The 20,352-nt window shown below is 38.5% G+C and overlaps 1 protein-coding gene across 3 annotated transcripts in view; it reads left to right on the top strand.

The window, feature by feature from the left end:
- Positions 1–20,352, top strand: part of LPGAT1 (lysophosphatidylglycerol acyltransferase 1) — a 67,717-nt gene that overhangs the window by 15,864 nt on the left and 31,501 nt on the right. For all 3 annotated transcript variants that reach the window (XM_080407978.1, XM_080407979.1, XM_080407980.1), the window contains 2 exons: positions 13,157–13,275; positions 19,064–19,159. In XM_080407978.1, coding sequence (XP_080264104.1) covers positions 13,157–13,275; positions 19,064–19,159 — 215 coding nt within the window. The remainder of the gene's footprint in view (positions 1–13,156; positions 13,276–19,063; positions 19,160–20,352) is intronic.

Raw genomic sequence — 20,352 nt, 5'->3', positions numbered from 1 at the left:
ATTTTTCAGGCTATAATATAAATGCACTAGATTAATGTGCTTCATCAGCTTCCTATGGGAAGTTGCTCTCCCTCTTTATGCAATCCAGTGCCAAATTTTTGCACTCGGCATGTCTTTTACCTGAAAGAGCCTGTTAGATAGTGCTCTGAAAAGTTTATGGTCCCAAAATATATGGTAACTTAAAACTTGCAGTTAAAAATGGAAATGAGGCTTCCAACTCAGGTCTTTTCATTGCTAGCTAACCTCTCCAGTCCCTTATGCAGCAGGTAATAACTAAGTTCTGTTGAGTTCTTCTGCTGTCCCCAGAGAGGCTTGCTATTCTGTGGCCTTGGGATATTTGTTGTAAGTGCTGAATGTGTCATGTTATTTCTGCAGTTGTGTTTTTTGGGAAAAACATCTGAAAATTTGCTAGATGCTCCGGTTTCCTTGAAATGGTGTAGGAAGCTTGCAATACATAAATCTTAAAAGGGTGAGGAAATGGTCATCTCTTCCTGGGCAAGTTCATTGCTGTATGCCACCCGTTACTTGCTGTTTAAAGCCATACTTGTAACTGACTTGACTTGGAAATTCAGATTAAGTAGAAGCAGAATCTTCTGTATGGCTGGAACGTTTGGATTTTTTTAAATTTACTCAATTTAAGAGCCAGGCAAACAGCAGTTTTTTGCAGAATTTTGTGTAATAGAGCTTGCTCCCTCTTAAATAACAGCGAAAATTTTGTGCAGTCTTTATCAGGAGTTCATTTTGGGCAGTTCAGCTGTTATCACAGAACATACTTTTTGTAACAAGTTCCTTCAGGTCTTATATATTGCTGTCCAGAAGCAGTAAGGACTCGAATCTGTCCACTTCAACAGCAAAAGCAAAATACCTAGTGTGGGTTACATCCACCTACTTACCTATTTGTTGTAACAGATTATTCTTATCTTTATTTTTTTATAGCCATCAAGACTGTGTTCGTGTATAATTTTCTTCTTGAAACAGAATTACAGATTTTCCTCAATTATTTATTTGAAGTCTTGCATCTGTCTTGGTGCGGGTTTTTTTTCAGTGGTGTCTTTGTCAAGTTTCCCCAGCACTGGTATTATTCTGGACTACACAGTGCAGACTGTTTCTGTTGTCTGGATAAGAAAGCTTGATTCCTAATAGAAAGTCCTGTGGTGCAGTGTGCAACTCTGCATAAGCAGCCAAACAGCCGAATGGAAACTAGGAGTGCTGTGGTCCTGTACAGTGGCTTGTTGATTAGTAGTTTGTTTTAGCCAGCTTGCAGTAGGCCAGCTAGTTTGCATCAAGATTCTTAGAATTAACAGCTGAGGCTACAAAGTAGGTTTTGGTCATTCCCCCCTGCTTTGAAAGAGGTAGTCTTCTCACTGGAGGAACAGGACTGCTATTGCAATAATTGCTTTGCATAGACCATTACCCTAATGGGATTTTTCACACGGCTGGTTTGGATATACTGGTTTTTGGTGTTGATTGCACAATCTGAAAAGTATCCTTTTGCTTAGGGCCATGAACCTGGGTGTATTCTCTGGGCACTGTCTTCCCTGGAACCTGTCTGGGAAGTTCTGCTTTTGTCCTCTCTGTTAGCTCTTTAAGGCTGTAAGTGTGGTGGTTGTACTTTTTGAGCCAGCCAACTTAACAGTTGAGGGAAGTGAAGTACCTTATGAATGACTCTGGCATGACAGGGAACTTCACATCTGGAAAGACAAGCAACAGGATCAAATTAGTAATGCATACCATTGCCAGTGACTCAAAAGGAAACTGTAGTAATAGTATTGTAGCTTGTAATACTGCCCCTGGGTAAATTCTGCTGCCTAGGCAGTTGACTCTGCAAAGACAGCTCAGGTTATTGTTACGGTGCAGTACTTGATCTGTGGCGGACAGAGGGTGTGCTTTCAGGATGCTCTCTTAGGGAGAAAATATTTTCTTTACTTTGTTTTCCCCAAACAAATCCAATGCCTACTAAAAATCAAACAACTGTCACCCTGTCCCTGACTAAATATTGGTTCTGTAGTGTCTGTGGCACATGGCTACAGAATTTTTATAACAAGGACATTTATCTTTCTCTTGTACTTGCAGGGAAAAGGTGAAGAGTAGGGGGTTGCATGTTTTTAACGTGTTCTAATGTTCTTTTAAAGGACAAAACTCTATGCTTGCTATGCTCAAAAGACCACTAACAAGTTTGTTTTTAAAAAGAAATTCATAGCAATTTCAAAGGTAACTTAGGTGACTCGTGCTGGTTATGCTTTGCATGTTGGGCCAACTGGACTTGCCCAGCAGGTCTTCCAGCATAGCAGACCACAGTTCCCTAAGGATTCATTCTAGTCCAACTGGTGCTTGCTGCCCCATCATCCCATCTTCTTCTGATAGGTCTGATTGTGCTGGCTTGCCCACCCACCCCACACCCCTCCTCCTTTTTTTTTTTTTTTTTTTTTTTCCCCCACCAGCTCAGACGTCCTCACAATGTTGCAGTGGCTTTCATCGGCTTCTCAAGTATTAGAGCAACTTGCTCAAAATCGGAAAACCAAGAAATACCTTAGATAAAGATAGTAGGGGAAATAATTGAGGCATTCCCACTTTATATGTTGGAGGGTTTTTTGTTTATTTCTTATTACTCTAAGCTTTAAATTTTCTGTTTAAGTAGGTGTCAGTAGCTGTATCTGACTGTTAAATAATAATATGAATGTCTTGGTGTTTGAGTAACTAAAAGTAGCTCAATTTCAATGTAGCTGCATGCACACCTCATGTTTGACTTGCAGATAAAACAGTCTTAATAGACTACTTTAATTTGCCATAGCATTTCATAATATAGCTAAAAATACAGATAAAGGTATAAATTAAGATCTGAAGATCTCGAGATTTTACAGCAGTGAACCCAGTGGCTTATTCTGGCTAAAATGCATCACTGCCTCAAGTTTGTGGTGTTGCTTGCTTGTCCTACTTTTTTGCCTGAGTCTGATGATCCCAGGTGAATCATACTCTGCTTTTTCCTTATTAAGGTTTGAACTATCCTTCAAATTTATGTCTTTGCAGCAGTAAGACAGAAAAAACTTGCCGGTTTGTATTTGCAACATGTGCCTTGTAGAGGCTGCTACTTTTCATGCCGCAGGGTGAAATTGTAGGTTTTGTTGTAGTTGAGGGTATCCACTAAGAAAGAATTATGTTAGCATTGTGGTTTTCCTCCTGGTGTCAGGCTGTCGATCACAGAATCTCAGAATTGTTTAGGTTGGAAGGGACCTCTGAGGATCATATAGTCGAACCCCCTGCTCAAAGCAAGGTCAAATAGAACAGGTTGCCCAGGTGCACCTCCAGACAGGTTTTGAACAGCCCCAAGGATGGACACTTTCACAACCTTACTGTGCAAGCTGTGCCAGTCTTTAACCACTCTTAGGGTAAACATTTTTTTTCTTCTTTTTTCCCTTGTATTGAAGTGGGATATGGTGTTAATTCAATTTGTGCCTGTTGCCTCTTAGCCTGTCACTGGGTACTGCAGGAAAGAGTCTGGCTAAGTCTGTACTTCTTTCCCTGCATCTTTGTCAGGTACTTACACATGGGTAAGATTTCCCCCCCTGAAGTCTTTTCTTCTTCAGGCTGAACAGTCCCAGCTTTCTTAGCCTCTTCTCATATGAAAGATTCTCCGGTCCCCTAATCATCTCAGTGACCCTTTGTTGGACTCACTCCACTAAGTCTGCATGTTACATTGTGCTGGGGAGCCCAGAACTGGACCTGGTGCTCCAGATGTAGCTGCCTCAGTGCTGAGCAGAGGAGAGGGGCCACCTGCTTTTGCTGATGCAGGCCAGGATACTGTTTGCCCTACCATGAGGATGCATTTCTGGCTTGTGGTTAGCTTGTCCACCGGGACTCCCGGGCCTTTTCTGCAAAGCCTCTCCCTAGGTGTGGGGCTCAGCACTTCCCCTTGCTGAACTCCCTGAGTGTCCTCTTGGCTCATTCCTCGAGCCTGTCTGCATCCCTCTGAATGGCAGCATGACCATCTGGCATATCGACCACTCCTCCTGGTTCTGTGTTGCCTGCAAGCTTGCCGCAAACTTGTAGAGGGGGTACACTCTGTCCTATCATTCAGGCTGCTAATGAGGATGTTAAACAGTACTGGTCTCATCAGTATTGACCCCAGGGTACAACCCTAGTGACTGGACTCCAGCAGGGCTTTGTGCTGCTGGAAGTGGTGATTTTCTCTCCTGCAGCTTTCCTTCTTAAAGCTCAAGTCCCACTGTTGACATAATGAATTGCAGACTAGCTTACTCACTCCTTTTTGTGTGCTCTAAAGGAATCTTCTGCTTTCCTCTTGTTTGATTTCTCATTCTTTTCAGATATAGGTATATAGAGGGAAAGCCTACCTGTGACTTGTTCTGACTTGAATCCAGGAGGGAACAAGTTCTCCATCTCATGCAGCAGATGGAATTTTCTTTTAAAGAGACCTGTAGTTTTTGAAGGGAAAATAAAAACAAAAACACCATGGCCCTTTTATTGAATTGTTCCTGTCTGTTGGTATTTTGATGTGTCAGACCCTGTTTGTCAGCTTTGTTCCTGTTTGGTTAGTTGCACAGCAGTAGTGATGGGGCAGATGAGTATGGGTAAAGTACTGTAGTAACCTGCTGGGTTCAAGTTATTAAAAATACAGAGCTGCAGCCAACTGTCCTTGGCTTGAAAGAGTGATAAGGGTAACAATAATAGCCAGCTCTGTATTGGTAGCATTTTTTAGTTACCCAGCTGCACTGGTATGTTTTTTGATCAGAGAAAAACACTCCTCCTCTCGCTGCTCTTCTCTGGAACTTAATCTTTTACAAAGAGAAATGTGCTTGAATTGTAATGGTTTTGTATTCTGAAATTTCCCTGTTTTCAAAGTAACCTTTCTAATTCTAGAAAAGCCAGTCAGTTTTCCATAAAGCAGTCTTACAGATACATCCTAAGCTCAAAGAAAACTGTATTTGCATTGTAACCATACTGATAATACAGTAGTTTCAATATATGCAGTATAATGAATAGGACTTTTAAGACTGTGGTATCAACTTAACAAGGTAGTCCAAATTCAGATTTGCTAAGAGTAAACATCACTGTTAGGGGGGAAACTGCAAGAGTTTGGCTCTTGCATTTAAAAAAAAATTGAAGTGTTCTGTGGATTTAGTATATAAAGTCATGTGCTTGAGTGGTGAGAATCTTTTCTCACTTGTAAAAATTATCCTTGTAGGTAAAGAGACTGAAATGTAGGGCTCCCAGCCTTGTCTGACAAAAAGGGTCTCTTTGGGCAAGTGCTGGACCTCTTTGTGTTGGGGGATTGACTGTGGCGTTTCCATCATTGTCGCTGACCCTGAGTTTGAGTATCAGAAAGTGTAAACTAGTAAAAAAAACTTGTATGTCTGGGTGGTTCTCCTTAAAATTTTCAAATCCATAGTGTCTGTCTAGGGAGCAGATCTGTGGACCAAATTTTCATTGGACATTTTTTCATACAAGTGGTCTTGTGGCCCTGCAGGTTGTCATAGGGGGTTTCTTGCCATGGAAAATTGCACGATCTTAGTAAACTGTAAATCTTGTCTCTGCTCTGTGTAACAACTTGCCTGAGAGCCTTCTATTGAGAGTCTCTTCGATGCTTGTTTTACAGAAATATGTTTCTTTCCCTCTGTCACTTATGGTGTTTCATCTTTTTGGTCATTAGAAGCTTTTTAACCAGAAAAAGGCCATCTTTAGCTTATATACCTTTTTGGGGGTTATGATAATCTCAAAGATAGTCCTGTAAACTTTGTCTTTATTTGATATTGGAAATAAACATATTTATACATAGATTGACAGTGTTTCCTTCCGCTGTGTAACTAAGAATGACCAAAATGGTACTGAGTATCAACTTTAAATATGAGCTGAAGTGATAGCAGTTAATCTGAAGTACACTTACCGTTGGTTCAGATTCTTCTGTCTTTTGAGGACTTTGATGACAGTGTGCTTCTAACTAGGTAATTTTTTGTGCGTACTTGGAAACTTAGAGTTGTTTTTAACTTTCAGGCCTGACTATTTGATTTTTAGTATCCCTTAAGCTTTACATGTTGTTCTGGTGTTTCTAAGTGTGTTAAAAATGTAAAAAAGTCTTCTTTCATTGTGGGGAAAAAAACGCAAGACTGCCCCATTGTTTTGCTTTTCCCTTTTCTAGGCTTCAAACAAACTTATTTTTTTCTGGCAATTATAACATCTGTAGTATGCAAGGTATTAGAGCATTAGGATATTATTTCATGAATGCATTGATGTTCCTCTGGGTAGTTAATGTATTTTATCTGTCACCAAGGAGGAATGTGCTGTACAGCTTGCTCTTTCTGCAAGTGGTCTGACTCATGAGCATGAGGTACTTCAAAAGGATTTCAGCACTTCATCCCATTCTTCAGTCTTGCAGTTGCTTTTCTAATAATAGAAGCAGCAAAACACAGTGGAGTTACTTCTCGGCTGCTACAGTTTATTACCAGTATAGTCATGAAAGCTGACATCAATCACAATCTTCATGCTTCACAGTCCACATTTGCCTGTGTGGCTACGAACACGGAGTCTTTTGTACCACTCCTTGAAAGCAGTAACCACCATATGCAACTGGGGTTCCAGTTTGGATGATCAGAATTACAAGCTGTGGGACGTTGGTGCCTCTGCAATTTAAGCAGTGTTGTGGGAATGGCATAAAATAGCTGTTGGAGACCTCCAGCGAAATATGGAGCCTATGTCCAGTGAAAGATGTGTTGTTGTAAGACTTAAAATACATTAGAACTATTCCTTAAATATCTGTAGGAGCATAGCTTGTGTATCCTGACAGAATTTGTTAACTTTAAAATTTTTCTTACCATATAAACTGCTCGTCTAGTGTGATTGTAAAGAGGTGAGGCTCTTCAAGTGATGTTGCCTGCACCAAAGTCGGTGGAAGAAGTTCACTTCACTGAGGGTGAGCTAAGGTTTCGCTTTTATTGATTCTCAGTCACATATGGGTAAAAGGAGCCCTTTTTTCAGCCACAAGCATCATCTCTTGTGCCAGGGAATTATAGAACTCAAGCAAACTGTACCCATGAGGTCTTGAACATGCACTCCAGGAAAATTAAGTCAATCTTCAAAAGCAGTCATTGCTAGGGCCTATTTCCAAAAGGAACCGCTGTCCTTTAAGAAAGATGTGGTTCTTGGGTTGGTTAGAAAGATGAAAGAGCCGGAGCATCTTTGTTGTAATTGTCTCCTGCTTTTAACACCTCTTATTTGTCATTTAATGGCAGTAAGAGTGTGGGTTGACTTTAGGGCATAAATATTGTGACTTCTGAAGTCCTCTTCTCCACAAAGCAGATCTGTACACTGTACACTGCAGAAAGAGAGGGTGGAAGCTAAGAGGAATGGAACTGAAAGCAAAAGAAAATGTGTGTTGTTTCCTACAATGAAATGTAGAGGTGTGCAAAGTGATTTGTCACAGAAAAATGGAGGTGGTGATGGGGACATCTTGAACCCAGCCCTGGTTTAGTAACATGTACTGTAGGAACAATTTCCTTTATTTGCAGGCTTCTTTTCCCCAGCTGCTGCTGCTTCTCTGACTTCTCTATGACAAGCATTTCTCTTGATTCAGGTAAAAGGAAAAAATTTTCAGTGCAGGTCAGTTTATCATCATAAAAGTCTGAATCAAGCTGGCTGTAAAAGATACTTTTTTGGTATCAAATTCTTGTTTGAAACTGTATATCCACAACCTTAAGTTGCGCATATTGTAATAGCATGGAAATTAAAAATACTTTTGTTATTAAGGTACATTATTTAATAGGAAAAGAAAGATAACACATTAAGTGCATTAAGTGAAGCTGTGTTTAATGAGATATGTTGTCTGAATGTTCTTTCCCTCCTTTCCTGGATTGTACTTTTATTGATCACCTGTATGTCTTCTGTGTACCTAGAGACAATACATGCAGGTTTCCTAGGCAGTATGAATTTCGGAAGGAACGGGTGGGATAGGAAGAGCTGTTTTTCTCTCTCCAATAGTATGTGTCTGATTTTATATAGGTGTTTTCTAAACATCTTCTAACCCTAAAGTACATGCTTAATAAATGTAAAAAAACCTAGCTGCTGATTTGCTTAGTCCGTTGTTTGTTTTCCTTTTTTTCACTGTAGCCAACCTTTAACCTTTTTGTTAAGGACTAAAAACACCTTTAGCCTGTCTGTCGTCTTTTTTTATTATTATTTTTTTATTTAATGTGGTCTAGATGTGTGAAGTAATACTTAACCTTTGGCATCACTTCTGGGATTTCTTATTGCCAGCTATCAAAGAATCCCATCTATAAAGGAGAGACAAATGAGTTTAACAACTGCACATAGCTACTCTAGCTAAAACATACTTTGATGAGCCACTTGTGAATAACAGTAAAGCAGGGTTGCAACTTGCCAAACACAAATGCTTGAGTATGAGGAGGAATGTTTAAAATGTAGAAACCTGGTTGTCATGAGTTACAGTCGCTGTTTGAATACCTAATAATAACGTTCCTTCTTTTAGAAAGAAGGGTGGCTTTTGAGAAAGCAAAGAGATCTGTCCATTAATAATGCACTTTCTGTTACTGAAAGTTTCCAAGTCATTGACGGAAGGTGGTACCGTTCAGTTCCAAGTGTTACCAACCTGCAACTTCTTGGAAAATATTTTCTTGAAGCCTTGCCTCATGGAGGCAAGTGATGAGAAGATGAGAAGAAAAATGAACTAAGCGGGTGAATGTTTTGGAGTAAAAGTTCTTCTCCAGTTTCTGGAGGAAGTGATGAATATTGTTTGTAGACTCAAATCTAAAGGGAAAATTGGATATTCAAATCAATTATATGTTTATGTATATCATAACTTTCAGGTGATTTATCTAGCTGTTTTATGAGCTTGGGGGTTTTAATAATTGTGGTTAGAACACTTAAAATTCCCTGACCTTGCCATAAAGCAACAGTCTTTTCATGTTTTTTGTTTATGGGATTAATACTGTAGCTTTTAGATTTAGATAATGCTACTATGGGAATTGCATCTGGTTCCTTCACTGCCCATTTCCTAATGGCTGTAGAAATTTCTGGCAGGAGATGTGTCGTCATCAACCCCCAGTTGAGAAATAAGAAGTTAAAACTCAATATGTTTTGAAACAATAACCCCAGGTATTCATTAGACCTTATGTTGTTAAGATACCAATAAAATTTATGCCAATTCTTACAGCACACACTGGAGTGAAACTGTTAACTATAGTGAATAAGAGACAGTCAAAAATTTCAAACATTTTTTAAGCTTTAAAATGCAGTGTGCAAAATGAAGTAGCTCGTATTAATTGCTAGGCAGCTGTGCAGAATACTAGACCACCATTCTTGCCAGGTATATTCAAAAGTGTAAAATCTACTAAATTGTGAGTTAACAGAGTAGTCATTTGCCCAGTCTAATGACACACTGCAATTAAAGCGCTTGAATATTTATTCATAGCATCACTTACATGCACACAGTTATGTTAAGGACATGATTACAAAGCAGCCAAGTGTTCTAAGAACTCTCAATAGCTACATTTAGATGTGTAATAGTTGAGCAAAAATGTGGAAAAAAACCTCTTTTATTGCTGCTGCTGCTTCTTTAAGCCCTGCAAGGATTAGCTCATAAAAACTCAGTTTGCAGCTCATTATATGAAATACTTTCTTGATGTTTTAGAGGTGTGTGTACATCTTGGATGACTTTTATAAGTGAAAGAAAAATCTTTTTGTCTTACGGCACATGCAATTGCAAGTAAACTTGACTTCATCCTCTCCTGGAGAAGCCCTTTGCTTACAACACTAAGTACAAATGAAGTATCTCTAACAGCTAAGCCACTTCTGTCTCAATCTTGTGGGTAAAAGATGTCGTTACTAACCCGGATTACCAGATTTTTCTTGGTACGGAGTTTACCATGATTTCAAATCGCCATGTTAAACTGATTTCCTCTCTTTCCTTCCTTCACGTTATTTCACTATGTTAAACTGCATTTGCAGAAATCTTAACTATTGCGAGGCTGTAGACATAGAACCAATATCCTGATAAAACATGCCCTGGCCGTAGAAGGAGGCCATGGAGGAATGTTTGCTGGTTTTCAGGCCCCGAGTGACAAATACTTGTCTTTGAACTGTTTTTTGTCTTGTTACAGTGGAGCAGAGCAGTGTTCCTGGTTCTGTTGCCATGCAGCTGAGGTCTTGATTTGAATGTTTCCAACTGCAGTGGAGGAATGTAATAGCACAAGTATTTCTTAAAGCAAAAGGTGCTCCTTTTGAAAATTTGTGTGGTGAGAAAATCGAAGACATTTATTCCCTCCACAGAGTTTAAAGGGACACTGTGAACTTAAAATTCTAGGTATTTAAGGGGTTTCTTTTCTTCTTTAAACAGTTGTGGTAATGGCAGTGGTTTTTCTGCACTTCTGTGGTTTGCTGTTGTGTTTCCGATCCAGAAATCTCTGTGAAGGACTTGCACAAACTGATTCTTTTCTCCTTGATAATCAGGTCAATCAATTGACTATAAAGTGTTACTAAGCACAAGAGACAGCCTGATTGCCTGAGGAGAAATGACAGAGGGAAAAGAAACTAGAGGATGTCCAGCTGAATCACTGTGATTTAATAACTTACTACCTGTCAGCTGAGCTGTGGAAGTTGAGCTGTTAGCCTGGCCAGTTGCTAGATAAAATGAATAGAATAAGTAAATTTAAAGAATTAAATCAAACCTTTTTTTTCTTTTTTTTTTTTGTTATCTTGCATTTGGAGTGGGATAACAGAGCCTGCCTTTTTGCTAGTACTCAGCTGAAACTTGTTAGTGCCTTGTAAGCAGGCTGTGTGCTTTTACCCTCTTGTTTTAACAAAAGTATGTGTGTAAAATACTCTAAAATACTCTAGGTAGCAGCAGAAGCTTTTTTTCCCCTGCTTTTCTTTGACTGGGGCCTATCTGAAAGTTTCAAAGTCAGGCAGTAGTCTTCACCTGGTATGCTAAAAATGTACTTTTTAATAGCAACTTAAGCTTCATAAGTTCTTCTCTTTAGTTCTTTTCAATTGCGTGTTGCTTTTCATGGTCTACATTTTTTCAGTCGTGACCTTTATTTCAATCATTCAGAAAGCTGGATCTGTGAAACACTTTTGAAGATTAAAAATAGTTTCTTTTTAAACTGCTCTACAGTAGAAATAACTACTAGTAGAAATTGATACATCCCAGGGAAGTATCTATAGTAAAGTAATCCCTTTTTTTCCCTCTGAGTGATCTACAAATAATTGTATTTGGAAATAGTTAGATACTTGTGAGAGAACTTATTTTGCAGATGCTTAATGTATTCAGTACTTAGTTTTTATTACTTTTGGAAAGCCACAGTTCAGTAAAACTATTGTATATTGGCTGCTTAATAAAGACACTGAAGTAACAATTTCAAAATCAGTAGGCGGTTGGTTCATTTCCCTTTAAAACAATTCTGGTTTCATCTTAGTTTCTTGCCTTGTGGGGTGCTGACATAGGTAGATATGTTAAAAACTTGTTAAGGAGGGTGCACGGTCAACTATGACTGCCATGACCAGGCGTTTTCCAACTTCCAGGGAGTTAGAGAGGACATGGGAGGGAATTGGATTGTAATCGAGGAGGAGGGATAAGGAGGATCTTCCAAGTTCATGTTGAGAAAAATAAGAAAGGATCTGTGCTTAGCTTGCCTGGGGAAAGGAAAGGAGATTGGACATTATGGAATGAATAGTCCTCCCGCCTTCATATGTCTAGCCTGATTCTATGTACTTGTAACCAAATACAGCGTTTTATTTTTTTATGGTGTGTTCAAGTCTCAATTCAGTACTAAATCAGGAGCAATTACAAAGTAATGGAAGTGGCAGCTTTCAAAGGTGTGATGCTAATTGGATTTCTGCAAGAACAGGGGAGCTATGCATGGATTATTGCTTCTTTTCTTTGGTGTGTAGCCTACTGCTTTTGTATCGGTTAAACCACTGCTTAAAAGACAGATAGTAAATTAATTAATCGTCCTGTGATGGGAGTCGTTCACTGCCTGGGGACCTGTTAATAACAGTACTAAAGATTCAGCAGTGGAGGTGAAGTATTTCCTTTTGTGTCAGAAATTAAAATATTAGCTGGTAAGAAATACTGAACAAACAGAAAAATAATGATGTCCTACGTGCATGGGCAACGCATTGTACTTTTCCTTTTGAACTTCACAGAGCTACTCTGCCTGCCCATCCTTTCCCTTTCCCCTGCACTGCAGTAGCCATCCTTCTTATTGAAGAGGGCCAGACTCTACTTGCTTGTCTCTTTGCCCCAATAACAGCATCAGGCATATTCTGGTTTTTAATTTATGACTGACTTTTTCTAGTTTTCCATCCTGTGTTCTTCTTTGGGAGGCAGCTTTCATTTTCTCTACTTAGTTATTTTGTGAAGGTGGAACTAGCAAATTTTTATTTTTTTTCCTTACCTCATCATGTTTTTGCTAGTCAGTGTGAATGATCAACACTTAGATGATCAACAGCTGTAGCTTCCTACTGACATCATTCTTGCCTCTGGAGTCTCTGGTCTACAAAACAGTGACTAATAGTTTCTGTCATCTGAGCAGCAGTTTCTGAACCCACTATCTTGCCTATTGCTAACTTGTTTAGATTTGAATTACTGGGTTTCTTTAATGTAGCGTTTTAAATCTAATGATCCAACTACAGATGTTTTGTTTTGCTTTTACTGGAGTAGCTTAATAATAGTAAGTGTAGAAAGGAAACAAACTTGCTAAGTGTAAAAAAAATAAAAATAAAATTGACATCTCGTTTGTTTTGTTTGTTTTTTTTTTTAAAATATGATGAGTTGAGACAGTTGAATTTGAAAGCTGGGTCAAAAGCTTATGTAATTTTGAGACCCTAAATATAGAATGGTGTAATGACACAAGAAGATTGATCTCTGTGCATATGTTCTGGTAGAGTATTTTTGTTTTGTTCTTTTTCTGTGCATGTGATTTAAAACTAAGCTGAATACCCTCTGCTTGGAAAAATGGTCTTGCTAATATTCCTATCTTATGCTGTGTGACAATTTAAATTGACATGTAGCATGTAGGTTTCTTTATTATAATTGTCTGGGTGTGGGGTCTTTGGGTTTTTTCTTTTGTTGATAGTAGAATTTCCATTTGGTCACTGTAAAATTTATATTTTATTATTTTTTTTTTAATAGTAGTGGAATGGGGTGATGATGTTAAAGCAGTATCAGAAGATGAAGCCATGGTACTGGTGAACCATCAAGCAACGGGTGACGTCTGCACTCTGATGATGTGCCTTCAGGATAAAGGCACGGTAGGCTACAACTGGGGAGTGGGATAGGTTTTGTGTATGTGATCTGTTACTGTGGGTGTGCTTGCAATCTGTGTGCAGTACTGGTGACTGACTTCTGTGTGTTAATCCACCAAATAGTCTCAGAGTCCTGAACGAGAAGCTTTTTGTTTAGATTTGGTTTAATGTGACAGCCAGTAACTTGGAGAATGTTTTAGACCATAAATGTTGCCTTTGAGGGTCTAATATGAGGTGAGTCAGTGTGCATTCAGTCTAGCTTAACACAGAGGGAAGCAGATCTCTTTGCAGTTTACTTGACTTTCTCCTTTCACCTCATGCCCACATGCAACTCAGGCCAGCTTTGTTCAGACCAGCACAGATCTAGCTTCTTGGTTACAACTTTATTCTAGCATGGAATTTTTCTCTTGAGTTAGAAGCAAGTTATGCATGGTATTTTGAAACTGGAAGTGACTTCCCTATGAGGGCATGTCCAAGCTAAGCTAAGACTAGTTAAGGTCAAAATTGCTTGAACTCTTATTTCAGAAACTCTTAAGCATTTCTCGGTGAGAGGTGCAACTAATGTCGGGGCTTTTTTGCACATTACTGTTAAGAAAATTCACGTCTAGAGAGTGTAGTGCTGGAAACTAGAGTATGGGATCTAAACAGGAGATTAAATTTATGTGCCAGTCAGGAGGAAAGGGATATGTATGATTAGGTTACAAAGGGTGGGAAACATAGCTGGCAAGGTGAAAAAGTGCATCAGCTATATCTGCCTTAGAGTTGTTGTCTTTTCTGCAACAACATGGTGAAGAAACAAGGAAAACCAACTGCTTTTTGTTGCATCTGCACAACTTGTAACTGGCACTGGTTTTCTTAACATATATTAACATAGGCTGTGGATACACTGTATCTCTACCAGTGTTTTAACATTTTTGAGGAATTTTCCCAGATCTTACTTATGACAGCAGAGCTGATTTAAAAAAATAAAAAACCTAAAAAAAAAAAGAAAATGGCACTCAAGATTGAGCAAAGACTGATTTTTCTTTCTACTGTAGCCTAAAGAAGACTTCATTTTAAAAGTACTTCTAATTGCTTTTATTTCTTTTAGAATTGAGGAGGTCGGATATATATGGTATTCTGTACTGTACCCCAACGAGCAGAATGACAGAATAAACACTCTTTAATTCCCTTCATCAAAATTATGCATAGGACAATCTTGTGATAAAGATATGACTGTGAGGGCATGGTTCTGTGGATATGTATCGCATATAATCTTAAATATTGATGTCTCAGGTGTTTTAAATACCATAGAGCTTCCTTGACTCATCTATGTCATGGTGTATGCTAAGCTGTATTTATCCTGTTTGACTCCATAGCTAGAAAGTTCCAGCCAAGACAGAGTAAGTTGCGGTGAATGTAGATGATGATGTAGGTGAAAGGCTTGCTTCCAGTTCACACAGAAGGGCATACAAAGTAGTAAAACAGTTTACCAAAGGTGGCCTCTGGAAGAACTAGGTTAGAACTAGGAAGACCACCTTCCTGTGCCAGTCCAAAATTTCTCCTGCTTGCTTTTGCAAGCCAGTACAGACTGAAAACAGGAGTAATCTGCAAGCGCTTACTGGTTAATGCTGCTTTTTAAAGAATGTTGATTTAAGACATTGGAAGTGTTTGATTTGAAGTTCTATATTTTTCTGTGTAGTGAGGTAGAATAATTGAAATGTTGTTGCAACTTGACAATATTTCCTAAGGGCCATGTCAGGAACTGTGATGGTATTTTTTTTTTTCTAGTATTTTATAAATTCTTACATACAAACGATAGTATAGCCTATCTGTTTTAAGCAAACTTAATCTCACTAAGCTGTAAACTCAAACACATGTGTTAAGACATTTCTTGTCTTTCAGGTTCACTTACATGAATAGGAAAAACACAATCTCTTATTAGGGAAGTGGAACTTGGTAGAAGTTCTGATTTTTATGAAAGGACTGGACTGGTATTGTTTTGACTAGTACATGTTACCTAAGGCAAGCCACGCAGAGCAGGGTTTCAGGTGAATCAGAAGTGACCTAATTACACTTTTTATATAGTTCAGGAAATAGTTCCAATTTGTTTGTGTAAGTAAGTGTTAAAAGAAACTAAGTAACTTAGTTGAGATCTCATAAACATCAAAGGTTATGTGTTTAAAAAGAGAAATAGGTTAAAATGCTGCTATTGCTGCTTTCTGACTGGATTAGAACGGATAAATGTGGCAATGTTTTTGATTTAGAGCAGAAAGCAGTGCCAGGAAGGAGTGCAGTGGAGACAAAAAAGTAGAGCTTGCAGCTGTTGGAGTGCGAGTTTCAAGACATGCATTCCCAGGTTTCATTGCTAAGTTAGAGGTGCTTGAAAGATGAAAGTCAGTCTATTCAGGTTGCTTTGTTATGAAATCTGTGTAGAGTGAAATGAAAGTGGGCCTGTGAATAGGAGACACCTAGATTTTTTTTTTTTTTTATAAAACTGTTAAAAGCTTTTTCTACATTCTGGATTTAAGCAGGAAGGATGAACCAAAAAGAACCTTAAACAGCATCCAAATACTCTTCCAGTCTGTAAACAACTATGAATATGTGCTCAAAATGCTGCTGAATGTCTTTGCTTAAAACCTACTTGAAATGCAAGTGATAAGAGACTCATCTGATAAACGTTGTTGCATTCCTGAGGAGACTAGATGGAAAAGCTGCCACCAGTACCTTGCAGTGTCCTCTGCTCCGCCCTTGGTGGAACAGAGTGAATCTCCATTAATCGTTTGCCTTCTGATTGCAAACAAGATAATTGTGTCCTATTCTTTGAACTCCTTCTTTTTGATTATGTGTTAGAGTGTGTGTATATATTCATTAATTCATACATAAAAATATTTTCTCTTTGTATTTCTTACCACCGCCTAGGCTTATAGGCAGATTTGTAATTACTGAGCTCTGGAGTTTGCTCACACTTGGAGCAAATTGCCTGTATGTTTTGTCTTAGTTATAACTTCTGTGCCGCACTGATCTTTGACACAATTGCATCGCTCCTCAAAAAGACTGAGGAAGTCCAAGGATCCTAGTTAGAAGCTCTGTGTCACCTAAAACATGGGGAGATGGACTTAAGACTCTGAAGAGCAGTGATCTTCCAGAATAAACGTACTGTCATCTAAATAAAGACAATAAAAAGCGGTATGGGAGGAGAGAAGCACTAGCATTCCTGGGCAAGTGTTCCTCCTCCAGGACTGACATAGAACATCTAGGGACCAACGTTCATTCCTCGAAAGACACAAACCTTTTCTTCCCAAGGAGGCAGATTATTAAGCTTGCTTATCTCCTCTGGTAAAATAGATCATGTTGGTTTAACTTCTGCTTGATATAATAGAACGATAATTGTCAAAATGCCAAAGTAGTAGATGAACGCTGACAGTCATACAGGTACTGCTGCAGGCTACACCATCATCAATGGAATGTTGGTGGTGTTTTTATGAAAGGATATGGTTCCCTACACCAGCCTGTCATCTTTGGGCTGATGCGTAGGCATGAACTTAAGATACTGTAGTGCCCTGGAGAGCAGTAACACCTCTCAGTGATGCTTTTTTTAACTCTTGTCCTTAGGGCACACCTTTTTTCTTTTCCCTCTCCCTAAGACTTTCTACTTTACTGAAATGGAAAGAATGTGAATCTCTGCAGAGAAGAATTTTTGCTTTAAGACCCTCTTTTATTTAACACAGGCCCAGGGATAGCTGTATGAGAAACCATTTGACCAGTATTAGTCTCAAGTGGGGAATTATATCTAGGAACTAATTTTTCTTTTATCACTCACAAATACCTAGCGTGCCTTTGTTCGTTTGTATGTGTAGCATCTGCCAAAAGAACCACTGGCAGACAGGAAAGGATACTAGCCTGTCACAGAGGAAACGGATGCTTGTTTCCAAAGCAAAACCTTTCATATCTTTGAGAGCTGTCCTTATCTCTCAGATGTGTTTTCCTTTTCCACTTTCAGAGATGCTAGAAGTGGGTGCCCTTGCATTATCCATGATCTTCAAATAGAAAGTTCGCTAGTATTAAAAAAACTGCAAAATTTGAGATGTTTTTAATGCGCTTTTAGGCAAGGATAGCTAGTTTCTAAATGTGACATCCAGACTTAGCTGGGAGACCAGTAATGTGTCTAAGGCAATAAAGGATCTTAAATGTTTTTGGCCAGTATGTTCTTGCAACATATTCCAGCTACAGTTGTTTAAGGATGAGTAACAGAAACAGGGTATGTGACAATTATCTTTCCCAAGTATATAACCAAGGATTCATTTATAGCTTCTGTGGTCAAAAGGGAGAATAGGTAGCTGGAGCATTCCAAGAGATAATTAGATTTTTTTGGAAGAAAGATTTACTAATACATGCAATTCTAAATACAAATTGCAAATTATCGAGCTGCTTTTACAAAATAAATTCTTGCATAAAATATGATCTGCTTCTTTCTGGGAATTCCACATAAACATATGAAGATGTGAGAACAGGTAAAAGCCATCATCTTTCACTGTATTTTGTTAGAAGTAGTATTGAAGGCATGGACAAGGATTCTGAGTATTTCAGTTACTGTGCAAGCCTCTGGTGTTTGGAGAGAAGCATAGAGTACACCTTAGCAGTAGATGTAATCAACTAAGACATCAACAATACGTTGTATTTTCTAGAGGAAATCTTTATTTCTTAGACTGCTTTCCTTCTGTCTTTGCCTCAAATTATGTTATTTTAAACAACTGAAAGGTGCCAAGCAGAAGGTTCGTGTTAAAGATTAAAAAAAAAAATCTGGCTACCAGAGAGATGTCATGGTTCTCTGTATGCTTTTTTGACAGTGGTAAATGGAAGAGTACTGTGAATCATTCTTGGTGTGGCCTTATAACATAGGGAAGAGTAAAGGCAAGTAGCCTGGTGTATGATTGAGAGCATGTAAGAGGCACTGGATTTTTCCAGTTCTGGAGAGCCAGTTCCTACCCCTCTCAGAATCTACATGTAGGACCTATAGAGAGGAAAGACCTTGTGGGAGAAGCTTTTCCCTTCTGTTATTTACCTCTTCTGGAGTAATTCTTCCATTTTAAATCTCAATGGACTGAACAGGTATAGTTATCAGCCTTCACTGTCCTGTAAGAAGTGATGGTCAAAGTGAATCTAATGGCTCAACCTCTATTTTTTGCCTTCTTACCTTGCGTCTGGGCTGGGCCAAGGAGCATGATTTAATGAAATACTCAGGGATGCACGTGGCTGCTCTGCTATGAAAGAAATTAGTAACGGCATGTGGGCTGTGCATAGGTCTCAGTGAACACTGCTGTTCATAGATAGAATGAGCATGTATGGAGCATGTGCACATTAGTAGCACGAGAACAACATGATCTCATCCCCAAAATCACCAAGTGCAAAAAAATTTAAGGAGGCGTAAAACAGTTGGAGATTTCAAATACAGACCTCTGTTGTCTTGTGTACTTTAATGAATGTTGAAAATGGTTTTCATTTGCAACTGGCTTAAAATTGCGGTGGTATGTCAATAAGAAGCATTATGCTACCTGTGTGAAAAGACACGGGAATCAGCATATGGCTAATAGTGCAGAACCATATATTATATTACAAAAAGACAGCTATTTATTCCTACGCTTGAAGGAGAAGTGTGGCACCTGTGCTGCTTTATACTTCGGGGCATAAAGGACTTTATTTCATCTATTTGCTAGTTTTATTGCTGTTGTGAGGGTGACAAGAATGGGACCAGTATATACATAATTCTCTGCACTTTGTATTTACTAAACTTTTTTTTTTTTTAACTTTTCAGGTTGTCCGTCAGATGATGTGGCTGATGGATCATATTTTTAAATATACAAACTTTGGTATTGTGTCTCTAATCCATGGAGACTTCTTTATAAGACAGGTAAATGGAAACATGTTGTAGTGCTTTGCTTTATCCTTATATTTGGAATATTGTGGTGTTATGGGACTTACCACCGCCTGGATGGTTTGCAGGATGAAGTAACTATGCTGTAATGTGTATGTTTGGGTAGAGCTTTTTTGTGAAACTGCTTTTTTCCAAGCTTATTTTTAGAGCTTTGTTGTGAAACTGCTTTTTTCCAAGCTTATTTTATTATTTGCCTAGATACAAATGTTTATGGAACCCAATTATGTTGGGAGCCTTTTATGAGAGACTGGTACAAGTGAAGTACATGGGCAGCCCTTTCTCTCACTTCACTTCTGACTGCCCATTCTTGGCATCTCTCTTCTTTCCTTAGTGACCTTGAAGCTGTGTGATGAGTTTGGGTAGTCATTATTCTGATTGTCAAAATTTCAGATAAGGAAAGGCAGGGCCATCCCTTTTGATGGTGACATGGTAGTAGACCAGTTTAAAGTGTTAATGGACTTGCATAAGTAGTAATTAACTGATTCTTGAATCAGTTGTTATTTGAACCAGTTTTACAAATTCATGAAATGAACCAGTTTATTATTATTTGAGCATTGGGAAAGAATGTGTTGAGCTCAGCATCTCAAATGTTAAGGAAATAAATAACCTCAGGTTATTTCTTCCAATGTGGGGTGTTGGGTTTTTGTTGTTGTTTGGTAGTTGCTGATGAAACTGCACGCTAGAAGTACAGTGATGAGCATGAACCTGCTGCCAGATATTTGAACTGCAGCATCCAGCATACACATTTCTTTCCTCTCCTTATTTTTATTTGTCTGGACTTCAAATTTATAGGCAGCCAGAGAGAATTAATGAATTTTCACTTTACAGTGGAGGAGAAGCTAATTTACTCAGAACGAAATAAAGAAATATTTAATCACAGCTAAAGTGAGATTTCTCACTAAGACTAGAGGCATGGTTAGAAAACCTCAGGCAAAATTAGATAATAAAATAAAGATCTCTAGAGATAAACAACTATGTACTGTGAAAGTATGGAAAAGAACAGGTCTGGCACTTCGTGAAATACAGGTCTATTTCAGTAGTTAAAATTGACAAGATACGCATTCTGAGGTACATGTGGGTATGAACTTGTTAATTGTAATTTTCTGAATGTGATGTTGCAATTCCAGTTACAAAATCAAACCCTTACTGAGCTGCAAAACCTAAGGCTT

The sequence above is a fragment of the Falco punctatus genome (assembly GCF_963210335.1).
Source record: "Falco punctatus genome assembly, chromosome: 12".
Classification (NCBI taxonomy): Eukaryota; Metazoa; Chordata; class Aves; order Falconiformes; family Falconidae; genus Falco; species Falco punctatus.
Note: the sequence above shows the minus strand (reverse complement) of the source record. Positions and strands in the feature narration are given on the sequence as shown.